Source organism: Oncorhynchus mykiss, chromosome 5 (assembly GCF_057628025.1).
Source record: "Oncorhynchus mykiss isolate SJ-2025 chromosome 5, ASM5762802v1, whole genome shotgun sequence".
Lineage (NCBI taxonomy): Eukaryota > Metazoa > Chordata > Actinopteri > Salmoniformes > Salmonidae > Oncorhynchus > Oncorhynchus mykiss.
Window position 1 is genome coordinate 31,357,559 of NC_143026.1, and position 21,004 is coordinate 31,378,562.

General features: G+C 43.6%; 2 protein-coding genes across 2 annotated transcripts in view; one reads left to right on the forward strand and one right to left on the reverse strand.

Moving 5' to 3' along the window:
* The window catches only part of LOC110523598 (astrotactin-2-like), a 418,825-nt gene that overhangs the window by 98,946 nt on the left and 298,875 nt on the right, over window positions 1-21,004 (reverse strand). The window contains exon 16 of the mRNA XM_036977273.2: window positions 19,427-19,606. Within this exon, the coding sequence (XP_036833168.2) occupies window positions 19,427-19,606 (180 nt within the window). The remainder of the gene's footprint in view (window positions 1-19,426; window positions 19,607-21,004) is intronic.
* On the forward strand, window positions 9,269-17,987 carry LOC110522913 (E3 ubiquitin-protein ligase TRIM32). The gene is given in 7 exon segments (XM_090236574.1): window positions 9,269-9,443; window positions 14,143-14,190; window positions 14,193-14,271; window positions 14,273-14,645; window positions 14,647-14,911; window positions 14,914-15,012; window positions 15,015-17,987. Coding segments are annotated over 7 exon segments (2,121 nt in total). The 3' UTR covers window positions 16,097-17,987.

Consider the following 21,004-nt stretch of genomic DNA (forward strand, 5'->3'; position numbering starts at 1 on the left):
CACAGGTTAGTCTCATTGAAATTAAATCTCTTTCGCAAGAGAGACCTCATCATTATTGATAGAAGGTTGTCTGAACGATGAGAGGACCAGATCCAAACACATATAAACTGACACACATAAACTTGCATCAATGTATGTCTGCCACATGTCCTGAATTGCCATAACACATGACTGACAGCTGCACTCACTTCTTTCTATTCACTCCGTCTCCACTCTCCCCTGACTGAGTTTCACATGACCGCCTCACTCACATCACATGTGCTGTCATCTGGATCTACTTTCTATTGCGGTCAACCAAAATAATCCCTCATTGTCATAAACTCCTCCACCGGGAATGAACGGTGGGTGATGACTTATTCCTGCATAGTGTAAATAAGCATTGTTTGATTTTCTCATCGACGGGGAATTCTCGCGCATTACGTTCTGTGCCAGTGGGCTAACAATGTTACATTGGAAAGGAGTGAAACAGGGAGAAATGTTAATTGTGTGTTGAGTGTTTCCCTGGATGGATGGATGGAATGAAGAAAGGAGGGATGGAGGGAGGGAAGGAGACAGCCATGTGTTGCGGAGGCAGCAGATGTGCTGTCTGTCTGTGTTGATGGGAGGAGAGACCAGACAGGCTGGAGAGAGGAGTCTCTCTCAGCAATGGCAACATTGAATCAAATGTACAATATGGAAACTGCTGATGGGGGGAATATTATTATATATTATATTAATCATGTGCTATGGAGGATTTTGCTTAATTCTTCCCAAAGTGTATTTACTGTGGGGGTCTTCATAACATCAAGTGGGTATGAATGTTTTCATGGTATATCAGAATGAGTAGTGTTTTTCCAATCTGTATACCTTGTCTAAGTAGTTCCATTACCTAAACTGTACATGTTGCTGCACAGGAGCAATGTTATTGTGGTTGACTATGAGTGAATTAATTCCAGCCTCAGTCTCTCATTGTGTGCCATTATGTGGCCTACAGGTTTACTCCAATTGCAGAGCAATCAACTGACTCATATCCGTCTCATATCCAGACGTCTAGGAAAAAGGCTGAGCTAGAGCTGAATCAACAGGGGGAGGAGAACACCAGGCAGAGCCAGAGGTGGGAACCACTGCATAAACACAATAACATGCAGATGTGTTAGCTTGCTACTCCCTAACCAAAGGCCAAACTCACACAGTCACACGGTTTGTGCTAGCTACACTTTACAGGAGGGAGGGCAAAAAAGAGAAAGTGACATTCTTCAAGGTAGAGTAATTGGGACCAGCTTAGAGTAAAAGTCATTTTAGTGCAGCCTTCGGAATATTTCACAGAGGAAAAAGAAAACATACAGTGTGTGAACTTAATCAGCATGTGTGTCCGTTCTCTTAAAACTCACTAGTCTTGCTTTCTTTCTCGACAGCTCTTTAAAAGCCCAGCCAAGTATAGGGCTAGTTATGCCTTCAGGTTCCAATCCCTCATACACACAAACACATTTCGAGCTGTACTAGCTCACAGAACATCAGTGAAAAATAGCTTCCACTGGGGTAGATGGGGGGGGGGGGGGAAAGCAGAAATGTAACACAGGTGCAGATTATCTGATGTTTTCAGGATAAGATCACTAGTCAGTGACAGAGTTCTATATTAATCTCCTACCCAAAAACAAACATTCCACTGCCACACAGAGAGAAAAGGAACACCAGCTATAATGAGAACATATACACTGAGTGTACAAAACATTAGAAACACCTGCTCTTTCCATGGCATGGACTGACCAGGTGAATCCAGGTAAATGCTATGATCCCTTATTGATGCCACATGTTAAATCCACTTCAATCAGTGTAGATGAAGGGGAGGAGACAGTTTAAAGAAAGAGTTTTAAGCCTTGAGAGAATTGAGACATAGATTGTGTATGTGTGCCATTCAGAGAGTAAATGGGCAAGACGAAAGATTTAAATGCTTTTGAATGGGGTATGGCAGTAGGTGCCAAGCGCACAGGTTTGAGTGTGTCAAGAACTAACGCTGAACAGTTTCCCTTGTGTATCAAGGATGGTCCACCACCTAAAGGACATCCAGCCAACTTGAGTCCACACGGGCCAGCATCCCTGTAGGAACGCTTTCGACACCTTGTAGTCCACGCCTCGACAAATTGAGGCTGTTCTGAGGGCAAAAGGGGGTGAACTCAATATTTGGAAGGTGTTCCTAATGTTTTGAGATTTCGGTGTACTGTATTTACTGAAGTAAAAACGACAAACACGGAGATAAGACCTGTGTGACAGTCGATACATTTCCTCTTTCATTCAACACATGCAAGTGTGTGAGACAAACGGTACGTCATCAGACAGTGTATTGTACGTGTAGTTTGATAATAGGCTGGTGTTGTAGTGATGCTATGGGCTCCAGACACAGGCCCAGCTACAGAGCAGAGAGCGTATGAAGGGACTGGAGTAGTGGAAGAGGAGGGGGAGGGATACTCTCCTCCACATCCTATGTAAACAGGCTCAAGGGTTGGACCTAAGAGTCCAATTACATGCACTTAACACAAACACAGAAAGAAGCTGTTATCACTTGGCCCTCACAATAAAACACTGTGATTATCCCAGGTTTACTGCAGGCTTCGCAGGGCAGCTCACATCATAGCCGGCCGCATATACACCCATCCCTCTTCCTTTCCCCTTCAACTCCATCCGTTACCTGCGACAATAACTTCTGGAAGTTAACATTAACCCAAAAGCCTTAGATAGGATTGAGAGTATTGAAAGTGGAATATATGCTCCCCTGTGATCCAGTCAGATACATGTTCCATGAAATACACTGAGATTCTAGGCAGACAACTTACACATGACACCGGTTAACACATCCCTTATGCATTAATTACAGGTGTGTAGAATGATTACAACCATAGACATTTCTAGTAAATTACTGAAGGGGCTTTGTCATGAACCCTCACAGTTCCAGAAAGGGGTGAAAATAGCAGCTATTTGGAATGAATGGTAGTAAAGGCATATTCCAGATTTTACTTATGTAGGAAAATAGAAGTCTGGCATGTGATACAGTACCAGTCAAAAGTTTGGACACACCTACTCATTCAAGGGTTTTTCTTTATTTTTCACTATTATTATACAATATAGAAAATAGTAAAGACATCAAAACTATGAAATAACACATATGGAATCATGTAGTAACCACAAAAGTGTTAAACAAAATATATTTATATTTGAGATTCTTCAAAGTAGCCACCATGTGCCTTGATGACAGCTTTGCACACTCTTGGCATTCTCTCAACCATCTTCATGAGGTAGTCACCTGGAATGCGTTTCAATTAACAGGTGTGCCTTGTTAAAAGATAATTTGTGGAATTTCTTTCCTTCTTAATGTGTTTGAGCCAATCTGTTGTGTTGTGACATGGAATGGGTGGTATACAGAAGATAGCCCTGTTTGGTAAAAGACCAAATCCAAGAACAGCTCAAATAAGCAAAGAGAAACGACAGTCCGCCATTACTTTAAGACATGAAGGTCAGTCAATCCTGACTGTTTATTCAAGTGCAGTCACAAAAACCATCAAGTGCTATGATGAAACTGTCTCTCATGAGGACCGCCACAGGAAAGGAAGACCCATAGTTAGTTACCTCTGCTGCAGAGGATAAGTTCATTAGAGTTACCAGCCTCAGAAATTGCAGCCCAAAGAAATGCTTCACAGAGTTCAAGTAACAGACACATCTCAACATCAACTGTTCAGAGCAGACTGCGTGAATCGCCCTTCATGGTCGAATTGTTGTAATGAAACCACTACTAAAGGACACCAATAAGAAGAGGAGCAATCTTCACGAGCAATGGACATTAAACCGGTGGAAATATGTAATTTGGTCTGATGAGTCCAAATGTGAGATTTTTGGTTCCAACCGCCGTGTCTTTGTGAGATGTAGAGTAGGTGACCGGATGATCTCTGCATGTGTGGTTCCCACCATGAAGCAAGAGGTGTGATGGTGTGGGGGTGCTTTGCTGGTGACACTGTCTGTGATTTCTTCTTCAAATTCAAGGCATACTTAACCAGCATGGCTACCACAACATTCTGCAGCGATACGCCATCCCATCTGGTTTGTACTTAGTGGAACTATCATGTGTTTTTCAACAGGACAATGACCCAACACAACTCCAGGCTGTGTAAGGGCTATTTGACCATGAAGGAGAGTGATGGAGTGCTGCATCAGATGACCTGCACCCACAATCACCTGACCTCAACCCAATTGAGATGCATTCTGGTTTGCTCTGTTTTTTGGTTCATTCTTAAGTAATTATCTTTTTGTTTTGTCATGATTTGGTTGGGTCGAATTGTGTTGCTGTCCTGGGGCTCTGTTTTTGTGTTTATGAACAGAGCCCCAGGACCATCTTGCTGAGGGGACTCTTCTCTAGGTTAATCTTTCTGTAGGTGATAGCTTTGTTATGGAAGGTTTGAATTCTCTTTTCTGGATTTTGATAATTAGAGGGTATCCTCCTAATTCTGCTCTGTAGGCATTATTTGGTGTTTTACGTTGTACCCTGATGATGTTTTTGCTGAATTTTGCATGCAGCAGCTCAATTTGGTGTTTGTCCCGTTTTGTGGGATCTTGCTTTGTGAGTCGACCCCGAGACCTTACAACCATAAAGGGTAATGGGTTCTATAACTGAGTCAAGTATTTTTTGCCAGATCCTAATGGGGATGTCGGATTTTATGTTCCATTTGATGGTGTAGCAGGCCCGTTTTGCCTTGTCTCTCAGATCGTTTACGGCTTTGTGGAAGTGACCTGTGGTGCTGATGTTTAGACTGAGGTAGGGATAGTTTTCTAGATGGAATTTGTATTTGAGGTCCTGGCAACTGGACCTTTTTTGGAACAACATTATTTTTGTACACTGTCAGGGCCCAGGTCTGACAGAATCTGTGCTGAAGATCTAGGTGCTGCTTTAAGCACCAGATCATCAGCAAACAGTAGACATTTGACTTTGTCTCACCCCACAGCCGTATGAAAGTAAATCTGTGTTTTTGGACAATTTTAAGAGAAACACTTATTGTTTGTGTACTTGGACTTTATAACGTCATATGTCTTTCCCCCATCTTTCCATCAATTTGTATAGCAGACCCTCATGCCAAATTGAGTCAAACACCGAGGAACTGTAGGAGTCTGCGGTTAATGATATTGCGAAGGAATTTCCTAAGGTTGCTGTTGATGCATATCCCACGGTAGCTATTGGGGTCAAATTTTGTGGATTGGAGTGATCAGTCCTTGGTTCCAAATATTGGTGAAGATGTAAGAAAGGACAATGTTAAAGAGTTTAAGTACAGCCAATTGGAATTTGTGGTCTGTATATTTTACCATTTCATTTAGGATATCATCAACACCACAGGCCTTTTTGGGTTGGAGAGTTTGTATTTTGTCCTGTAGCTGATTCAGTGTAATTGGAGAATCCAGTTTGTTCTGGTAGTCTTTAATAGCTGATTCTAAGATTTGTAATTGATCATGTATATGTTTTTGCTGTTTGTTCTTTGTTATAGAGCAGAAAAGATTGGATAAGTGGTTTAGCCATACATCTCCATTTTGGATGGTAACTCTTTGTGTGGTTAGATTCTATGGATTCTTCAATTACATTGAGCTGATTTCTGTGCTGTTCATATTTTCTGAGTGCATTTCTGTACTGTTTTAGTATTTCACTATAGTGGAAGGCGTAGGCTCAGGTTTTCTGGGTCTCTGTTTTTGGTTGGATAGGTTTTTGAATTTCCTTCTTAGATTTTTGAAGTCTTCATCAAACCATGTGTCATTGTTCATTTTCCTAAGTTGTCTGCTTGACAATTTATATATTTGAAAGGTCAAATATACTGTTTAGGCTTTCTACTGCCAAGTTCACACCTTCACTATGGCAGTGAAATGTTTTGTCCAGGAAGTTGTCTAAAAGGGATTGATTGTGTTGTTGCCCAATAGATTTTTGGTAGGATTCTACACTACTTTCCTCCTTAATATTATGCAGTTCCTTTGGCTGTGATGCCTCATGATTGAGTATTACTCTGTTCAAGTAGACTGTGATTTTGCTATGATCTGATAGGGGTGTCAGTGGTCTGACTGTGAACACTCAGAGACTCTGGATTGAGGTCAATGATAAAGTAATCTATAGTGATACTGCCAAGGGATGAGCTGTAGGTGAACGTACCATAGGAGTCCCCTCGAAGCCTACCATTGACTATGTACAGACCCAGCTTACGATAGAGCTGCAGGAATTGTGAGATATTTTTGTTGGTTGTTTTGTCGTTGTTGTGTCTAGGGGGGCATATTGGGGAGGGAATGCTGTCACCTCCAGGAAGGTGTTTGTCCCCCTGAGTGCTGAGAGTGTCAGGTTCTTGTCCAGTTCTGGCATTTAGGTCACTACAGAGGCGTACATGTCCCTGGGCCTGGAAATGGTTGATCTCCCCCTCTAGGATGGAGAAGCTGTCATCGTTAAAGTATAGGGATTCTATATAGGCAACAGACATGATGACTTTTCTCTCTGTTAAGATAGTTTTCTTATTAACTTCTAGCCAGATGTAAAATTACCCTGTTTTGACCAATTTATTTTTTTTTATAGCTTTGGTACTATTTTAACAAGTATGTTGTACATTTTAAAATCTTAGTACAAAACTCTAAACAGAAAATCAAAAAGGCTGTTATTTCAGGTGGTGGCCATAGGACCCGTCAAAGAGATCTAAGAGGTGGCCATAGGACCCGTCAAAGAGGTGGCCATAGGACCCGTCAAAGAGGTGGACATCAGAGAGAGGGAAGCAGATGGCATGGAAAGGTTGTGTCTAATGAATTCCGGGCCATCATCATTGGTCATGTGGTAAACAGAGGCAGAGGCTGCCGGATTAGGTCACCCCAATCTGAAAAAATTAACTGTCAATTCGATAATGAGAACATTCCACCAAGAAAGCCGGTAAATCTGCAGGATATGCACACATCTTTTACCATTACAATTACTGTAAATTACATATTGTAATGCATGTACATTCACTAAACATGTCACAGTATTCTTACAGTATGATCTATTGACAGTATACTCTGTTTATACCCTCAGAATTTACAGAAGTCCCCATGGTGGTTGCCATGTGCTGACCGACCAGCAGAAGTGGGCAATGGTGGAAATGGTGAGGGCCAGGAATGACGTACAGTACGGCTGTCTGAAATAAAGCAGGCCATTGAGGAGAACAATGACACCTTTGCCAATGAGGCATCCATCAGCCTACCAACAATCGCTCACCTTCTAAAGAGGCACCAGGAAACACATTTACCTGGTGCGCTTTGAGAGAAACAACGACTGGGTGAAACAACTGCAGGCCTAGTATGTTCAGATACAGCACTATATTGTCACGTTCTGACCTTTATTTCCTTTGTTTTGTCATTATTTAGTATGGTCAGGGCGTGAGTTGGGGTGGGCAGTCTATGTTTGTTTTTCTATGATTTGGGTATTTCTATGTTTCGGCCTAGTATTGTTCTCAATCAGAGGCAGGTGTCATTAGTTGTCTCTGATTGAGAATCATACTTAGGTAGCCTGGGTTTCACTGTGTGTTTGTGGGTGATTGTTCCTGTCTCTGTGTTTGCACCAGATAGGGCTGTTTTAGGTTTTCATGTTTCTTGTTTTTGTTAGTCTGTTCATGTATAGTTTTCTTCATTAAAGAACCATGAATAGAAACCATGCTGCATTTTGGTCCGCCTCTCCTTCAAGTCAAGAAAACCATTACAGAATCACTGTAATGGACCAAGCGGCGTGGTAACAGGTAGCAGGAGCAGCGCGAGGAGTACTGGACATGGGAGGATGAGTTGGATGGTAAAGGTGTTATGCTGTGAAGCGCACGGTGTCCCCAGTGCGGGTGCATAGCCCGGTGCGGTACATTCCAGCTCCGCGTAGCGGCCGGGCTAGAGTGGGCATCGAGCCAAGTGCCATGAAGCCGGCTCTACGCATCTGGTCTCCTTGGGCCGGCTTACATGGCACCAGCCTTGCGCATGGTGTCCCGGGTTCGTCTGCATAGCCCAGTGCGGGCTATTCCACCTCGCCGCACTGGCAGGGCGACCGGGAGCATGCAACCAGGTAGGGCTGGGCAGGCTCGGTGCTCAAGAGCTCCAGTGCGCCTGCACGGTCCGGTCTATCCGTCACCACCTCCACGCACCAGCCCTCCGGTGGCAGCCCCCCGCACCAGGCTGTCTCTCCGGCTCATCCTCACAGGTGCTCCCGCCTGTCCAGCGCTGCCGGAGCCTTCCTCCTCTCCAGCGCTGTCGGAGTCTCCCGCCTCTCCAGCGCTTCCAGAGCCTTCCTCCTCTCCAGCGCAGCCGGAGTCTCCCGCCTGTTTGGCGCTGCCAGAGCTCCCGCCCCTCATTCCAGAGGCGCCAGAGCTACTCAGTCCAGCGCTGCCAGAGCCTTCCTCTCCAGCGTTGCCAGAGCTTCCCGTCTGCCCAGCGCCATCTGAGCTTCCTGTCTGCCCAGTGCCGCCAGTGCCGCCCAGCGCCGCCAGTCTGCCCAGCGCCGCCAGTGCCGCCAGTCTGCCCGGGGCTGCCGGTCAGCCAGGGGCCGCCAGTCAGCCAGGGGCCTGTCCCGAGCCCCCCCTCTGTCCCGAGCTGCCCCTCTGTCCAGTGGGGTCATTGAGAAGGGTGGCCATGGTTAGAAAGCCACGGAGGCGGACAATAAGGCGGACTAAGACAATGGGGAAGTGGGGTCCGCGTCCCGCGCCAAAGCCGCCACCGCGGACAGACGCCCACCCAGACCCTCCCCTATAGGTTAAGGTTTTGCGGCCGGAGTCCGCACCTTTGGGGGGGGAGGGGGGGGGGAGTGTACTGTCACTTTCTGACCGTTATTTCCTTTGTTTTGTCATTATTTAGTATGGTCAGGGCGTGAGTTGGGGTGGGCAGTCTGTTTGTTTTTCTATGATTTGGGTATTTCTATGTTTCGGCCTAGTATGGTTCTCAATCAGAGGCAGGTGTCATTAGTTGTCTCTGATTGAGAATCAAACTTAGGTAGCCTGGGTTTCACTGTGTTTGTGGGTGATTGTTCCTGTCTCTGTTTGCACCAGATAGGGCTGTTTTAGGTTTTCACGTTTTTGTTAGTCTATTCATGTATAGTTTTTCTTCATTAAAGAACCATGAATAGAAACCACACTGCATTTTGGTCCGCCTCTCCTTCAAGTCAAGAAAACCGTTACATATACTGTATTACTGTTACTATTTGATGCACATGCTACTTCACAATATCATATTGGAACTATATTGTAAAAAATAACTAAACAAAATATATTTTTAGAAGGTGATGGTTCTTGATGCAGCTGTGAACCATCACAAGTTAATATTTGTTGATGAAGCGGGCTTTAACCTGGACAAAACTTGGCGCCTTGGGCGGAACCTTATTGACCAACGGGCGGCCGTCCAAGTGCCTGGACAACGTGGGGGAAACATCTCCATGTGCACAGCTATCTCTGAAGATGGTATGGTAGGAAGTAGGCCATGACTTGGATCCTACAACTCTGTACACCTCATTGTGTTTCTCAATTAAATTGAGCAGGCTTGTCAAGGTGAAAGGGTCACCTATGTCACTGTGTGGGACAATGTCAGGATCCACCATGCAGGCTAAAGAAAGCATATAGTCTACGTTAATTTCTCATTTTCATCTACCTTTTAGTTATGCATAACTTAACATGATTGCATTATGAAATTGACAATTAACTCATTTCTATTGATGTGCAGTTGTTCCTTTTCTGAATTGCAATTCATAGGCCTGCCCTCTGAGATAAAGCTATACAAATTGATTTTGCAATAAGACCTTTGCTGCCATCTAGGGGACAGCTGATATACTATTTATATGTACTGCAACAGCTGCACACATCTGTCTAGGAAGATAACTGTAGCAGATGCTACAGATGCTACTGCTAGAGATGGATGCTTTTCAACTTTCAAAGGATACATCAAGATGTCTTCGTACTGTCCTAATTGATTGTGTATATTGTTTCAGCATCATATTACATTTCATATAAAGCCTGCAATGCTCTCAAATGGCTCACATAATTTCCCTGATTGATGGATTTTATTTTAAAGTTAATCTCTTATCTGGTGCAGCCAGGATTTTAAGAGGTGTACAAAATGGAACAATTCTGAAAGTATTCAAAAAGCAGCAATAATAAAATCATGTATAATGCATTGGCCATTATATTAATGTAGTTTCTATATTAAAACTAGAGACAGTATTATACAAATGAACCTACATTTGATTTTATACTACAGTATTCAATACATCATATTATGAAACTTCATATACCATAAATACCCCCACTAATATAACTGCCAACCACTTTCGAACCCTATCCCAGCTGCAGTTGCAAGAACCAATGAAAATAGAGGTGGGTGGGAAATAAGTATTTGCTAGCGTTACGTCAACATCGCAGTCTCGCAGCAGCAGACCTACCATCTCCTGTACCTTGACAGATCTGACATTGCAAGGTAAGACTGTCTAGCACAGCTTGTGCTAGAGTCAACACAGCATCATGCCACAATATTATTAATTATTAATTGCACGTAACCAGCTAGTGCGGTTGTCATTTGCATTGGCCGTGTAGTGACAGCTTGATTTGAGCAATCTCTGTTATGCTAACACAGCTAGTAGCTAACACATTGACAACACAATAACACAAACTAAGGTCGCTGCATTCGTATAGCTAACTAGCGAGCTAGGCAGAACACTTATTGGTTGTCTGTAGCTAGCGAACTGATTCTGAGAAGTTGTTTACTTAAAAGCTGGCTAGCTTCAGCAATCTAGTGTTGAATGGCTGCTGGCTGCTGCTAGTGCTATCCAGTGGCAGTGCTACACTCCCCGCACTTCAATTATATAGCCAGCTAAAGTGTACAGTATCAGTGGTTCCCAAACTGTGGGGTGCGTCCTTTATTAAAGAAACACAAAATGGCTTTAAACGTACTCTTGAAAGTTGTAATAGTAGAATGCACAAGGTGACATTTTAAAATTGGATTTGCATCATCAGTTCCCTTTGTCATGTTAGTCATTGCATATTTCTAACTTGTCAAATGTCCAGCTAACATTTTCTATTTGTTTTTTAGCCCATAGATATAATTGTTTTGTCACTTTTATATCACATGAATACACATTTGACGTGGCAAAACAAGAAACTTCCCTTTATCAGGACCCTGTCTTTCAAAGATAATTCATAAAATTCCAAATAACTTCACAGATCTTCATTGTAAACGGTTTAAACACTGTTTCCCATGCTTGTTCAATTAATCATGAACATGCACCTGTGGAACGGTCGTTAAGACACTAACAGCTTACAGACGGTAGGAAATTAAGGTCACAGTTATGAAAACTTAGGACACTAAAGAGGCCTTTCTACTGACTCTGAAAAATACCAAAAGAAAGATGCCCAGGGTCCCAGCTCATCTGCGTGAACATGCCTTCGGCATGCTGCAAGGAGGCATGAGGACTGCAGATGTGGCCAGGGCAATAAATTGCAATGTCCGTACTGTGAGACGCCTAAGACAGCGCTACAGGGAGACAGGCCGGGCAGCTGATTGTCCTCGCTGTGGCAGACCATGTGTAACAACACCTGCACAGGATCGGTACATCCAAACATCACACCTGCTGGACAGGTACAAGATGGCAACAACAACAGACTGTCCTCAATAGGCTCAGAGAGAGGCTGAGAGATGCTGGAATGAGGGCTTGAAGGCCTGTTGTAAGGCAGGTCCTCACCAGACATCACCGGCAATAATGTCACCAATGGGCACAAACCCACTGCCACTGGACCAGACAGGACTGGCAAAAAGTGCTCCTCACTGACGAGTCGTGGTTTTGTCTCACCAGGGGTTATGGTTGGATTTGCGTTTATCGTCGATCGAATGGGCATTACACCGAGGAATGTACTCTTGATCGATTTGGAGGTGGAGGGTCCGTCATGGTCTGAGGCAGTGTGTCAGAGCATCATCGGGCTGAGCTTGTTGTCATTGCAGGCAATTTCAACGCTGTGCATTATAGGGAAGACATCCTCCTCCCTCATGTGATACCCTTCCTGTAGGCTCATCCTGACATGACCCTCCAGCATGACAATGCCACCAGCCATACTGCTCGTTCTGTGCGTGATTTCCTGCAAGACAGGAATGTCAGTGTTGGCCAGCGAAGAGCCCGGATCTCAATCCCATTGAGCACTTCTGGGACCTGTTGGATCGGAGGGTGAGGGCTAAGGCCATTCTCCACAAATGTCATGGAACTTGCAGGTGCTTTGGTGGAAGAGTGGGGTAACATCTCACAGCAAGAACTGGCAAATCTGGTGCAGTTCATGAGGATGAGATGCACTGCAGTACTTAATGCAGCTAGTGGCCACACTAGATACTGATTGTTACTTTTGATTTTGACCCCCACTTTGTTCAGGGAAACATTATTCCATTTCTGTTAGTCACATGTCTGTGGAACTTGTTCAGTTTGTCTCAGTTGTTGAATTGTATGTTCATACAAATATTTACACGTCAAGTTTGCTGAAAATAAACGCAGTTGACAGTGAGAGGAGGTTTCTGTTTTTTGCTGTGTTTGTATAGAATTGCAAGAATTTACTTTTACAACTGCAAAATGTGTAGAATTTCAGGAAATAAGCTTTAAACCTCCAAAATTCTCTCTGCCACCGAGATGTTTGAACAGTTTGTGTCATGGACAGTGCTTCTGCCCATAGAAATGAATGCGGTGCTCACGCAGGGGCACAGGGTTTTCCCCAATGTTGGAAGGGAGTCCCCGAGTGAAAAAGTTTGGGAGCCCCTGAGTTACAGTATATGTTTCTCACAGTGACTACTAACTAGAGGGTGACCAATTAATCGGAATGGCCAATTAATTAGGGCTGATTTTTATTTATTTATTTTTTTATTTTAATTTTTAATTTAAAAAAAAAAAAAATAGTTTTCGTAACAATCGGAAATTTACGGGGGGGGGGGGGGTACGTCTGGCACTGCAGGATTTGAGTCCCTGGCGGCGTAGTGTGTTACTGATGGTAGGTTTTGTTACTTTGGTCCCAGCTCTCTGCAGGTCATTCACTAGGTCCCCCCGTGTGGGTCTGGGATTTTTGCTCACCGTTCTTGTGATCTTTTTGACCCCACGGGGTGAGATCTTGCGTGGAGCCCCAGATCGAGGGAGACTATCAGTGGTCTTGTATGTCTTCCATTTCCTAATAATTGCTCCCACAGTTGATTTCTTCAAACCAAGCTGCTTACCTATTGCAGATTCAGTCTTCCCAGCCTGGTGCAGGTCTACAATTTTGTTTCTGGTGTCCTTTGACAGCTCTTTGGTCTTGGCCATAGTGGAGTTTGGAGTGTGACTGTTTGAGGTTGTGGACAGGTGTCTCTTATACTTATAACAAGTTCAAACAGGTGCCATTAATACAGGTAACGAGTGGAGGACAGAGGAGCCTCTTAAAGAAGTTGTTACAGGTCTGTGAGAGCCAGAAATATTGCTTGTTTGTAGGTGACCAAATACTTATGTTCCACCATAATTTGCAAATAAATTCATCAAAAATCCTACAATGTGATTTTCTGGAATTTGTTTTCTCATGTTGTCTGTCATGGTTGAAGTGTACCTATGATGAAAATTACAGGCCTCTTTCATCTTTTTAAGTGGGAGAACTTGCACAATTGGTGGCTGACTAAATACTTTTTTGCCCCACTGTACATGGACAGTTATTCTGTTGATGCTTCCCCTTGTCATGGCTTTTTGATTTATGACCGAGTGTCAAAACCCCAGTTCTAGATGTCAGTCCGTAGTGGGACAAAAACATCTGTTTTAAGCAATCAATTTTGTGAGACCGTGATGACTATAGTATTAAAAAGTTTAACACACATCGGCAGTGTATGTCCTGTAATTCTTTTGTGGTCAATACTTTAGTCTGTGTCACTTAATAATACTTGGTCCACCATAGGGAAATAGCCATAATATATAAAATAATTCAATATTTCAATTAACAATGATAGTAAATGAAGCACACAGATTTTTACAACAATGACATCTATTTCTCACTAACCACGGAGAGAGTAAATACAATTATCCTAAACACAATGTAACCAGGCACTAGACTAGAGCTTCCGTAGTGATTGTGCCACAGCCTGAACCTTTGACGTCCCTTTTTTTTATTCCTCTCCCCTCAGGTGTGAACACGACGGCGGCAGCTTCACCAGCTCTGGACCCGGACCTGCTCCGGAGGTCCTGGAGTGCCCCATCTGCCTGGAGAATTACAACCAGGAGCAGCTGAGGCCCAATCTCCTGCAGTGTGGCCACAGTGTGCAGACAGTGTCTGGAGAAGCTGCTGGATAGCACCATCAACGGCGTGCGCTGTCCCTTCTGCAGCAGGGTCTCCCGCATGAGCAGCTTCTCCCAGCTGGCTGACAACCTCACTGTGCTCAAGATCCTCGACTGGATCAGCTCCTGCACCACCGCCCTCATGTGCAAGTCCTGCCGCAACCGCCTACCCCGACAGTACTGCCTTGACTGCGGCACCGTGCTCTGTGACCTCTACAAGAGTGAGGGCCACCTGCAGCAGGGCCACGCCGTCCAGCCCATCCGGGTGGCTGCTGAGCAGTGCCGGAAGGACCTGGGCGGTAAACTGGCGTCCCTCCACAAAGCCATGGACCACATCCAGCAGAAAAAAAGTGATCATTGACAGTGTGACAAAGAACATGCGGGTGAAGTCCCGGGCGGTTCAGCAGGAGTATGCCCGGCCTGAGCTGCGTCTGCTGGAGGAGCTGGGGCACCAGCGGCAGGCCTTCGCTGCCTCCATGGCCAAGGTGGAAAAGCTGAATGGGCACATCCTTGAGGAGCAGACATACCTGCTGAAACTGGCCGAAGTGCAGGTGGTGTCCCGATGCGACTACCTCACCATGTGGGTGAAGCAGAGCGACATCACCCTGCTGGAGGGGGAAACGATGAGGAGGAGCTAGACCTGAGGAGCAGCCTGGACCTGCCTACGCTACTCAAGCTCCAGGACCCTGAGCTGGTGACGACAGAGCATCGCGTCAGCATCAGCTCATCACCAAGCCCTGCACACTGATGAGGCTGCTGGAGTTTAGCGCTGGGGTTGGGGTTGATGCCATGTGCGGGACCATGGGGGTTGTAGGGGCCCCGCTGGACCTTTATAGAGACATTGATATGTTAATGTCTGTAGAAGAGGCTGTGTGTGCCTCCCTGGATAACTTTAAGTCCATGGATGAAGGGGGGGCCCCCAGCTCGGGGCCACAGCACTGCCAGTTCGTAAAGAAGATGGGTTGCAAGGGCAACCTGCCGGGGATGTTCAACCTACCGTTTAGCATCTGTGTCACCCCACAGGGCGAAGTCCTAGTGGCCGACCGGGGGAACTACCGCATCCAGATCTTCAACCGCAAGGGCTTCCAGAGGGAGATCCATCGCAACCCCAGCAGCATCGACCTGCCCAACCTCATCCCGCTGTCCATCACCATCACTCCGCAGGGCCTTATTGGGGTCACTGACAACTCAGTCAAGGTGTACACCATTGACGGCCACTGCGTGGCCTGCCACAAGAACCAGCTAATAAAGCCCTGGGGCATTGCAGCCATGCCCAAGGGTCAGTTTGTGGTCTTGGACGTGGAGGGAGGCAAGCTCCGGTGCCTGGCCGTGGACCGCAAAGTGGGCGTAGTCAACTACAACCGTCTGTGCTCGGCAGTGCGGCCCAAGTTTGTGACGTGCGACGCATCGGGCACCATCTACTTCACCCAAGGATTGGGCCTGAACATTGAGAACCGCCATAATGAGCACCACCTGGAGGGGGGCTTCTCCATCTGCTCGGTGGGGACGGACGACCAGCTGGGCAAGCATCTCAGCCACTTCTTCTCGGAGACAGAGGACTTCCGTTGCATCACGGGAATGTGCGTGGATGCCAACGGGGACCTGCTGGTGACGGACAATGGCAGGAAGAAGATCCTGCAATTCCCCAAAGAGGGCGGCTTTAACGTGCTCATCCAGGAGGGACTGGCGTGCCCTGTGGGCGTGGCCGTCACTGAGAAAGGACAGCTGATGGTGCTGGACTGCTGGGACCACTGTGTGAAAGTCTACTCGTACCCACAGAGGAGATGCTTCTCCACCTGCTAGGTGCTAAGAAACTACAAATCCAATTTTGTGTGTGTGTGTCACTTTTTAATATAAATGGCTGCATTCCAAACAACTTTTGCTCGTCCATGATCTGATTTCTAGTCAGTGCTTAACAGGTCATATAATGAGTTACTGATCCCCAGTCAGTCAGTGGGACTGGCTAGGAGCACACTGGAACCAAGCTGGTGTTTATCTACAATTTGAGCTGCCTCGTTGATTTGATGGATCACAGCACTAAAGATGACAATAAGTGTTGTCACATTGAGGGTGGGGGGAAACTGGTATGTCAATCAACGCACAACATTTGTAATATTTTAACTGCTGTACTGTACAAAATATTAGGGCCGGGTTGATACCTGTATTGCGATACTCATTAGTATCGTAGCAAAGACACAAAACACGAAGTAAATTTAACTTCTTTGGGAAAACGGCCCTAATGTTGGAAACGAACATTATGTCACGTATTATTTTCCAATCTATAGAACGCTATTTTACATAAAGCAGGTTTTTAAAGGACCAAAGAGTTTGGTCTGCATTGTTTTTATAATTTTTTTGCCATTGGATTTTTTTTTGATACTGGTATCGTCACAGCTGTACAAAATTCTATTTATATTTTATATTTACTAAGCCTAATGGCATGGCAAGAAAATGTATTGCAAAAAAGAATTGCGCTTACAGGCTGCCTTTATCAATTTAGAAGGCATGTCTAATCAAACCTCTAATTTAAATCTATAGGGATAGGATCATGGACTTGATCGTTATAACCCAGCCATCCAATATGCACAGTTTATTCTAAAATAAGTAGAAATAGGCATATATTTCCTATGAATTGTTTCATTTCCATGATTGTTGCAGAATACATTCCTCACCTTTTCTGACTGATGGTTTCATACTCGAAGTAGCCTGTCGCCTATGTCTGATCTCTTATTTAATTGGACCCATTTGGCAGTAGTAAATAAAAATGCTATTTCAAGTATTTTGCTCTATGCGATCCGGAGCGTAGTTTAACGCTCGAACAGATGGTTCAACTTTTTCATTTACGTCTTTGTCAAATGTCTCGCGTAAACAATATTTAATTTATAAACATAATACATATTTTCATAGTCATTGCTGAACAAATTCTTCCACTTTTTTTTTCTGGCCATGATGGGTTCATATTCCTGAAGTAGCTTTAGACTACAACAAATTAACATCTCTCGGTTTAATCGGGCCTATTAGATTGGCTTTTATTCAAAAGTATTTTGCTTTGTGCACCCGAGAGGTAGCGCAGTTTAGAATATATAGTATAATTTAACAGACTGTGTTTAGAATATACAGTATAATTTAAGACAGTGTATCTTTTTCATTGAAGTGTGTAGGCTACCACTGTAAGTAGGCCTACTGTAGTTTTATATTTTTACAATGTTTCAGAATTCGCGGGTAGTGCAGCATAATTAAGTTCCAGAAAAAGTAAAGAAATTATTATTGAATTGAAATGATCTACAGGTTATAACAATTTCCAATTATTTCTTTTTTTCAGATGCAGAAAATGTCACTGTAAAAGTTTTAAACATTCTGCCAACACCTCCAGAGACATTTGATCAAGTTCGTCATTGCTATTTCCTTTAGAAACTTCCATACGTACATACAATTTCTTCAGTGATTGTGTGTTTTCATTTCTTGTACTCTCATGAGACATTTGTCAAACCATATTTGTCAACACACCAAAGGATTTAAATTCAGGATATCATGTCAGGCAGCATGCTAACCTTGTCACTGCAATAGTCTGTCACTACAAAATTATTTCTCAAATTATCATTACAGATATTCCAAACTTAACTATTACAAGACTGTTTCTGTCCGTTTTAATGGTGAATTTTTTTTACATTAAAAAATAAATCAAGTTAATTGCAGGATTTGCTTGGATTAATGGCAAACATTTGAAATTGCTCAAATTGAGCTGTAATTTAAGATGTTTTATACCAAAAGCATTACAAGAATATCAATGTCTTGATTTTGTCCAAAGTAACAGCAAGCAAAATCTGGTAAATTAATAAAGTGCACTTTCTTTAACCTCAATGTCAAGTTGTTTTGACATCGCATTGTTGTTTTTAGCTCTATAGATTATTTGGGATATTTTCAGTGGATTTTAAACGCTTTCAAACAATGCGATTAATCACATAAAAAAGTGTGCACTTAAATGACAAAAAGTTAACTTGGGTTAAAGGCCCAATGTAGCCATTTTCATATCAATATCAAATAAGGACCTTACTGTAAGATTTACATTAAAATGGGCAAAATTACCTTTTTATTTGAGGGAACTCACTATTATTGGTATATTTACGGAATGGTGACGTCACAATGGAAAGCACACACATAGAGAATTATAGAGGCCTCTAGTGGCCAGAATTCAGTTTTAGCATGTGCAGCACCATTGAGGACTTCCACCATTCTAATATAGTCAACTGGGTGAGACTTCCAACTTCATTGGCTGATCCCTCCTTGTGACCCTGTTGGAGACTACTTTAAAATGGAGATAGTATGGGCAGTGCCATTGAGGCTGTCACAGACGCCTCACAGTGTGTGTGTTACTATCGTATCAGATGAGTTTCTGTGTAACGCGAGTCTCAATTTCATGTTTGTAATGTCATCTATTTCGTGCAATAAACCCAACATGAATGAAGATGTGCATGTTGGGGTTTCAGATTCTCTTTGGAGAATTTTCCAGGCAGGAATTTACATTGTAGGAAGAACACTGACTTCACTGTAATGTGAACATTTAGAAAAGTAATAACACTTTGCAATACCTTTGGTAAATACTTTAGAAATATCTGCGATGCAGCAACAACATTTATTTTCATAAATGATTCAAGGCATGTGTCTTTGTATTCCGGTGTTTACAGTACATACTTTGAATCCATTTATTTGGTAAAAGATACATTATTTTCATGCTATTCACAGCCCTCACCCTGTCTGTCCAATTCCATTTTGAAGGTCTCAGTGGCACAGCATAGTACTGTACAAAAGCTCTTTCCTAATGTTTATGAAATGAATTATGAAATGCTACCGAAGGTTTTCAGAGAGGCTATTCTCGGCTCTGTCTCAGGGGCTAGGACCAGTTAAAAATGAGGAATCATGTCTGCTATGAATCATATTTCTATCTGCGGCATCCTGAAAATTGTACCATATTGAATAAGCCCCATTTCCCCCCCCCCAACCTTTTCTCTGGGATTTAATTGACCAATTTTACGTCTATTGATAGTCTACTCACCTGGATCCCTGGGTCTAAATTGGTCACTGATTACAGTATTATTTGTGACATGTGCATCATATGCAGTTTCCCCCTCTCACCTTTCTGGTACTGCAGCCAGAGCTGCTGTTGAGCCTTCTTGCTGGGGAAGTAGATGGTGCAGCTGAGCTCGGAGCCGTAAAGGGCCTCGGATACGTAATGGCTGCCGTACTGCTGGATGAAGGACAGCAGCTCCTCTCTGCTGCTCTCTGCAGTCAGTGTCTTCAGAACCTTGGAGAAGCCTGGGAACCAGGAAAGTGTGGAGGGGAAATAATGTGGAACAAATGGAATTGTAGTTATAGCTGAAGCAAGTCACAAGTGTTTTAACATGATTTTTGAATGACTACCTCATCTCTGCACCCCACACACAATTATCAGTTGAACAGTGAATTTCAAACACAGATGCAACCACCAATACCAGGGAGGTTTTCCGATGACCCACAAAAGGCACCTATTGGTCCAGTAGATGGGTAAAACGTTTAAAAAGCAGACATTGGATATCCCTTTGAGCATGGTGAAGTTATTCATTACACTGTGGATGGTGTATCAATACAAAGATACAGGCTTCTTTCCTAACTGATTTGCCAGATAGGAACGAAACCGCTCAGAGATTTTACAATGAGTTCAAAACCGTTAGAGTTTATTGGCTGTGATAGGAGAAAATGTAGGATGGATCAACAACATTGTAGTTACTCCATAATACTAACCTAAATGACAGAGTGAAAAGAAGGAAGCCTAAACAGAAGAAAAAAAATATTCCACAACATGCATCCTGTTTGCAATAAGGCACTAAAGTAAAACTGCTAAAAATGTGGCAAAGAAATGAACTTTATGTCCTAAATACAAATAGTTATGTTTGGGGCAAATCCAACAACACATGACTGAGTACCACATTCCATATTTTCATGCATGGTAATGACTGAATCATCTTATGGGTATGCTTGTCATGGGCAAGGACTGGGGAGTGTTTCAGGATGAAAAGAAACGGAATGTAGCTAAGCACAGGCAAAACCCTAGAGGAAAACCTGGGTCAGTCTGCTTTCCAACAGACACTGGGAGACAAATTCACCTTTCAGCAGGACAATAACCTAAAACACAAGTCCAAATATACACTGGAGTTGCTTACCAAGACAACATTGAATGTTCCTGAGTGGCGTAGTTACTGTTTTTACTTACAGTGCCTTGCGAAAGTATTCGGCCCCCTTGAACTTTGCGACCTTTTGCCACATTTCAGGATTCAAACATAAAGATATAAAACTGTATTTTGTGAAGAATCAACAACAAGTGGGACACAATCATGAAGTGGAACGACATTTATTGGATATTTCAAACTTTTTTAACAAATCAAAAACTGTAAAATTGGGCGTGCAAAATTATTCAGCCCCCTTAAGTTAATACTTTGTAGCGCCACCTTTTGCTGCGATTACAGCTGTAAGTCGCTTGGGGTATGTCTATCAGTTTTGCACATCGAGAGACTGACATTTCTTCCCATTCCTCCTTGCAAAACAGCTCGAGCTCAGTGAGGTTGGATGGAGAGCATTTGTGAACAGCAGTTTTCAGTTATTTCCACAGATTCTCGATTGGATTCAGGTCTGGACTTTGACTTGGCCATTCTAACACCTGGATATGTTTATTTTTGA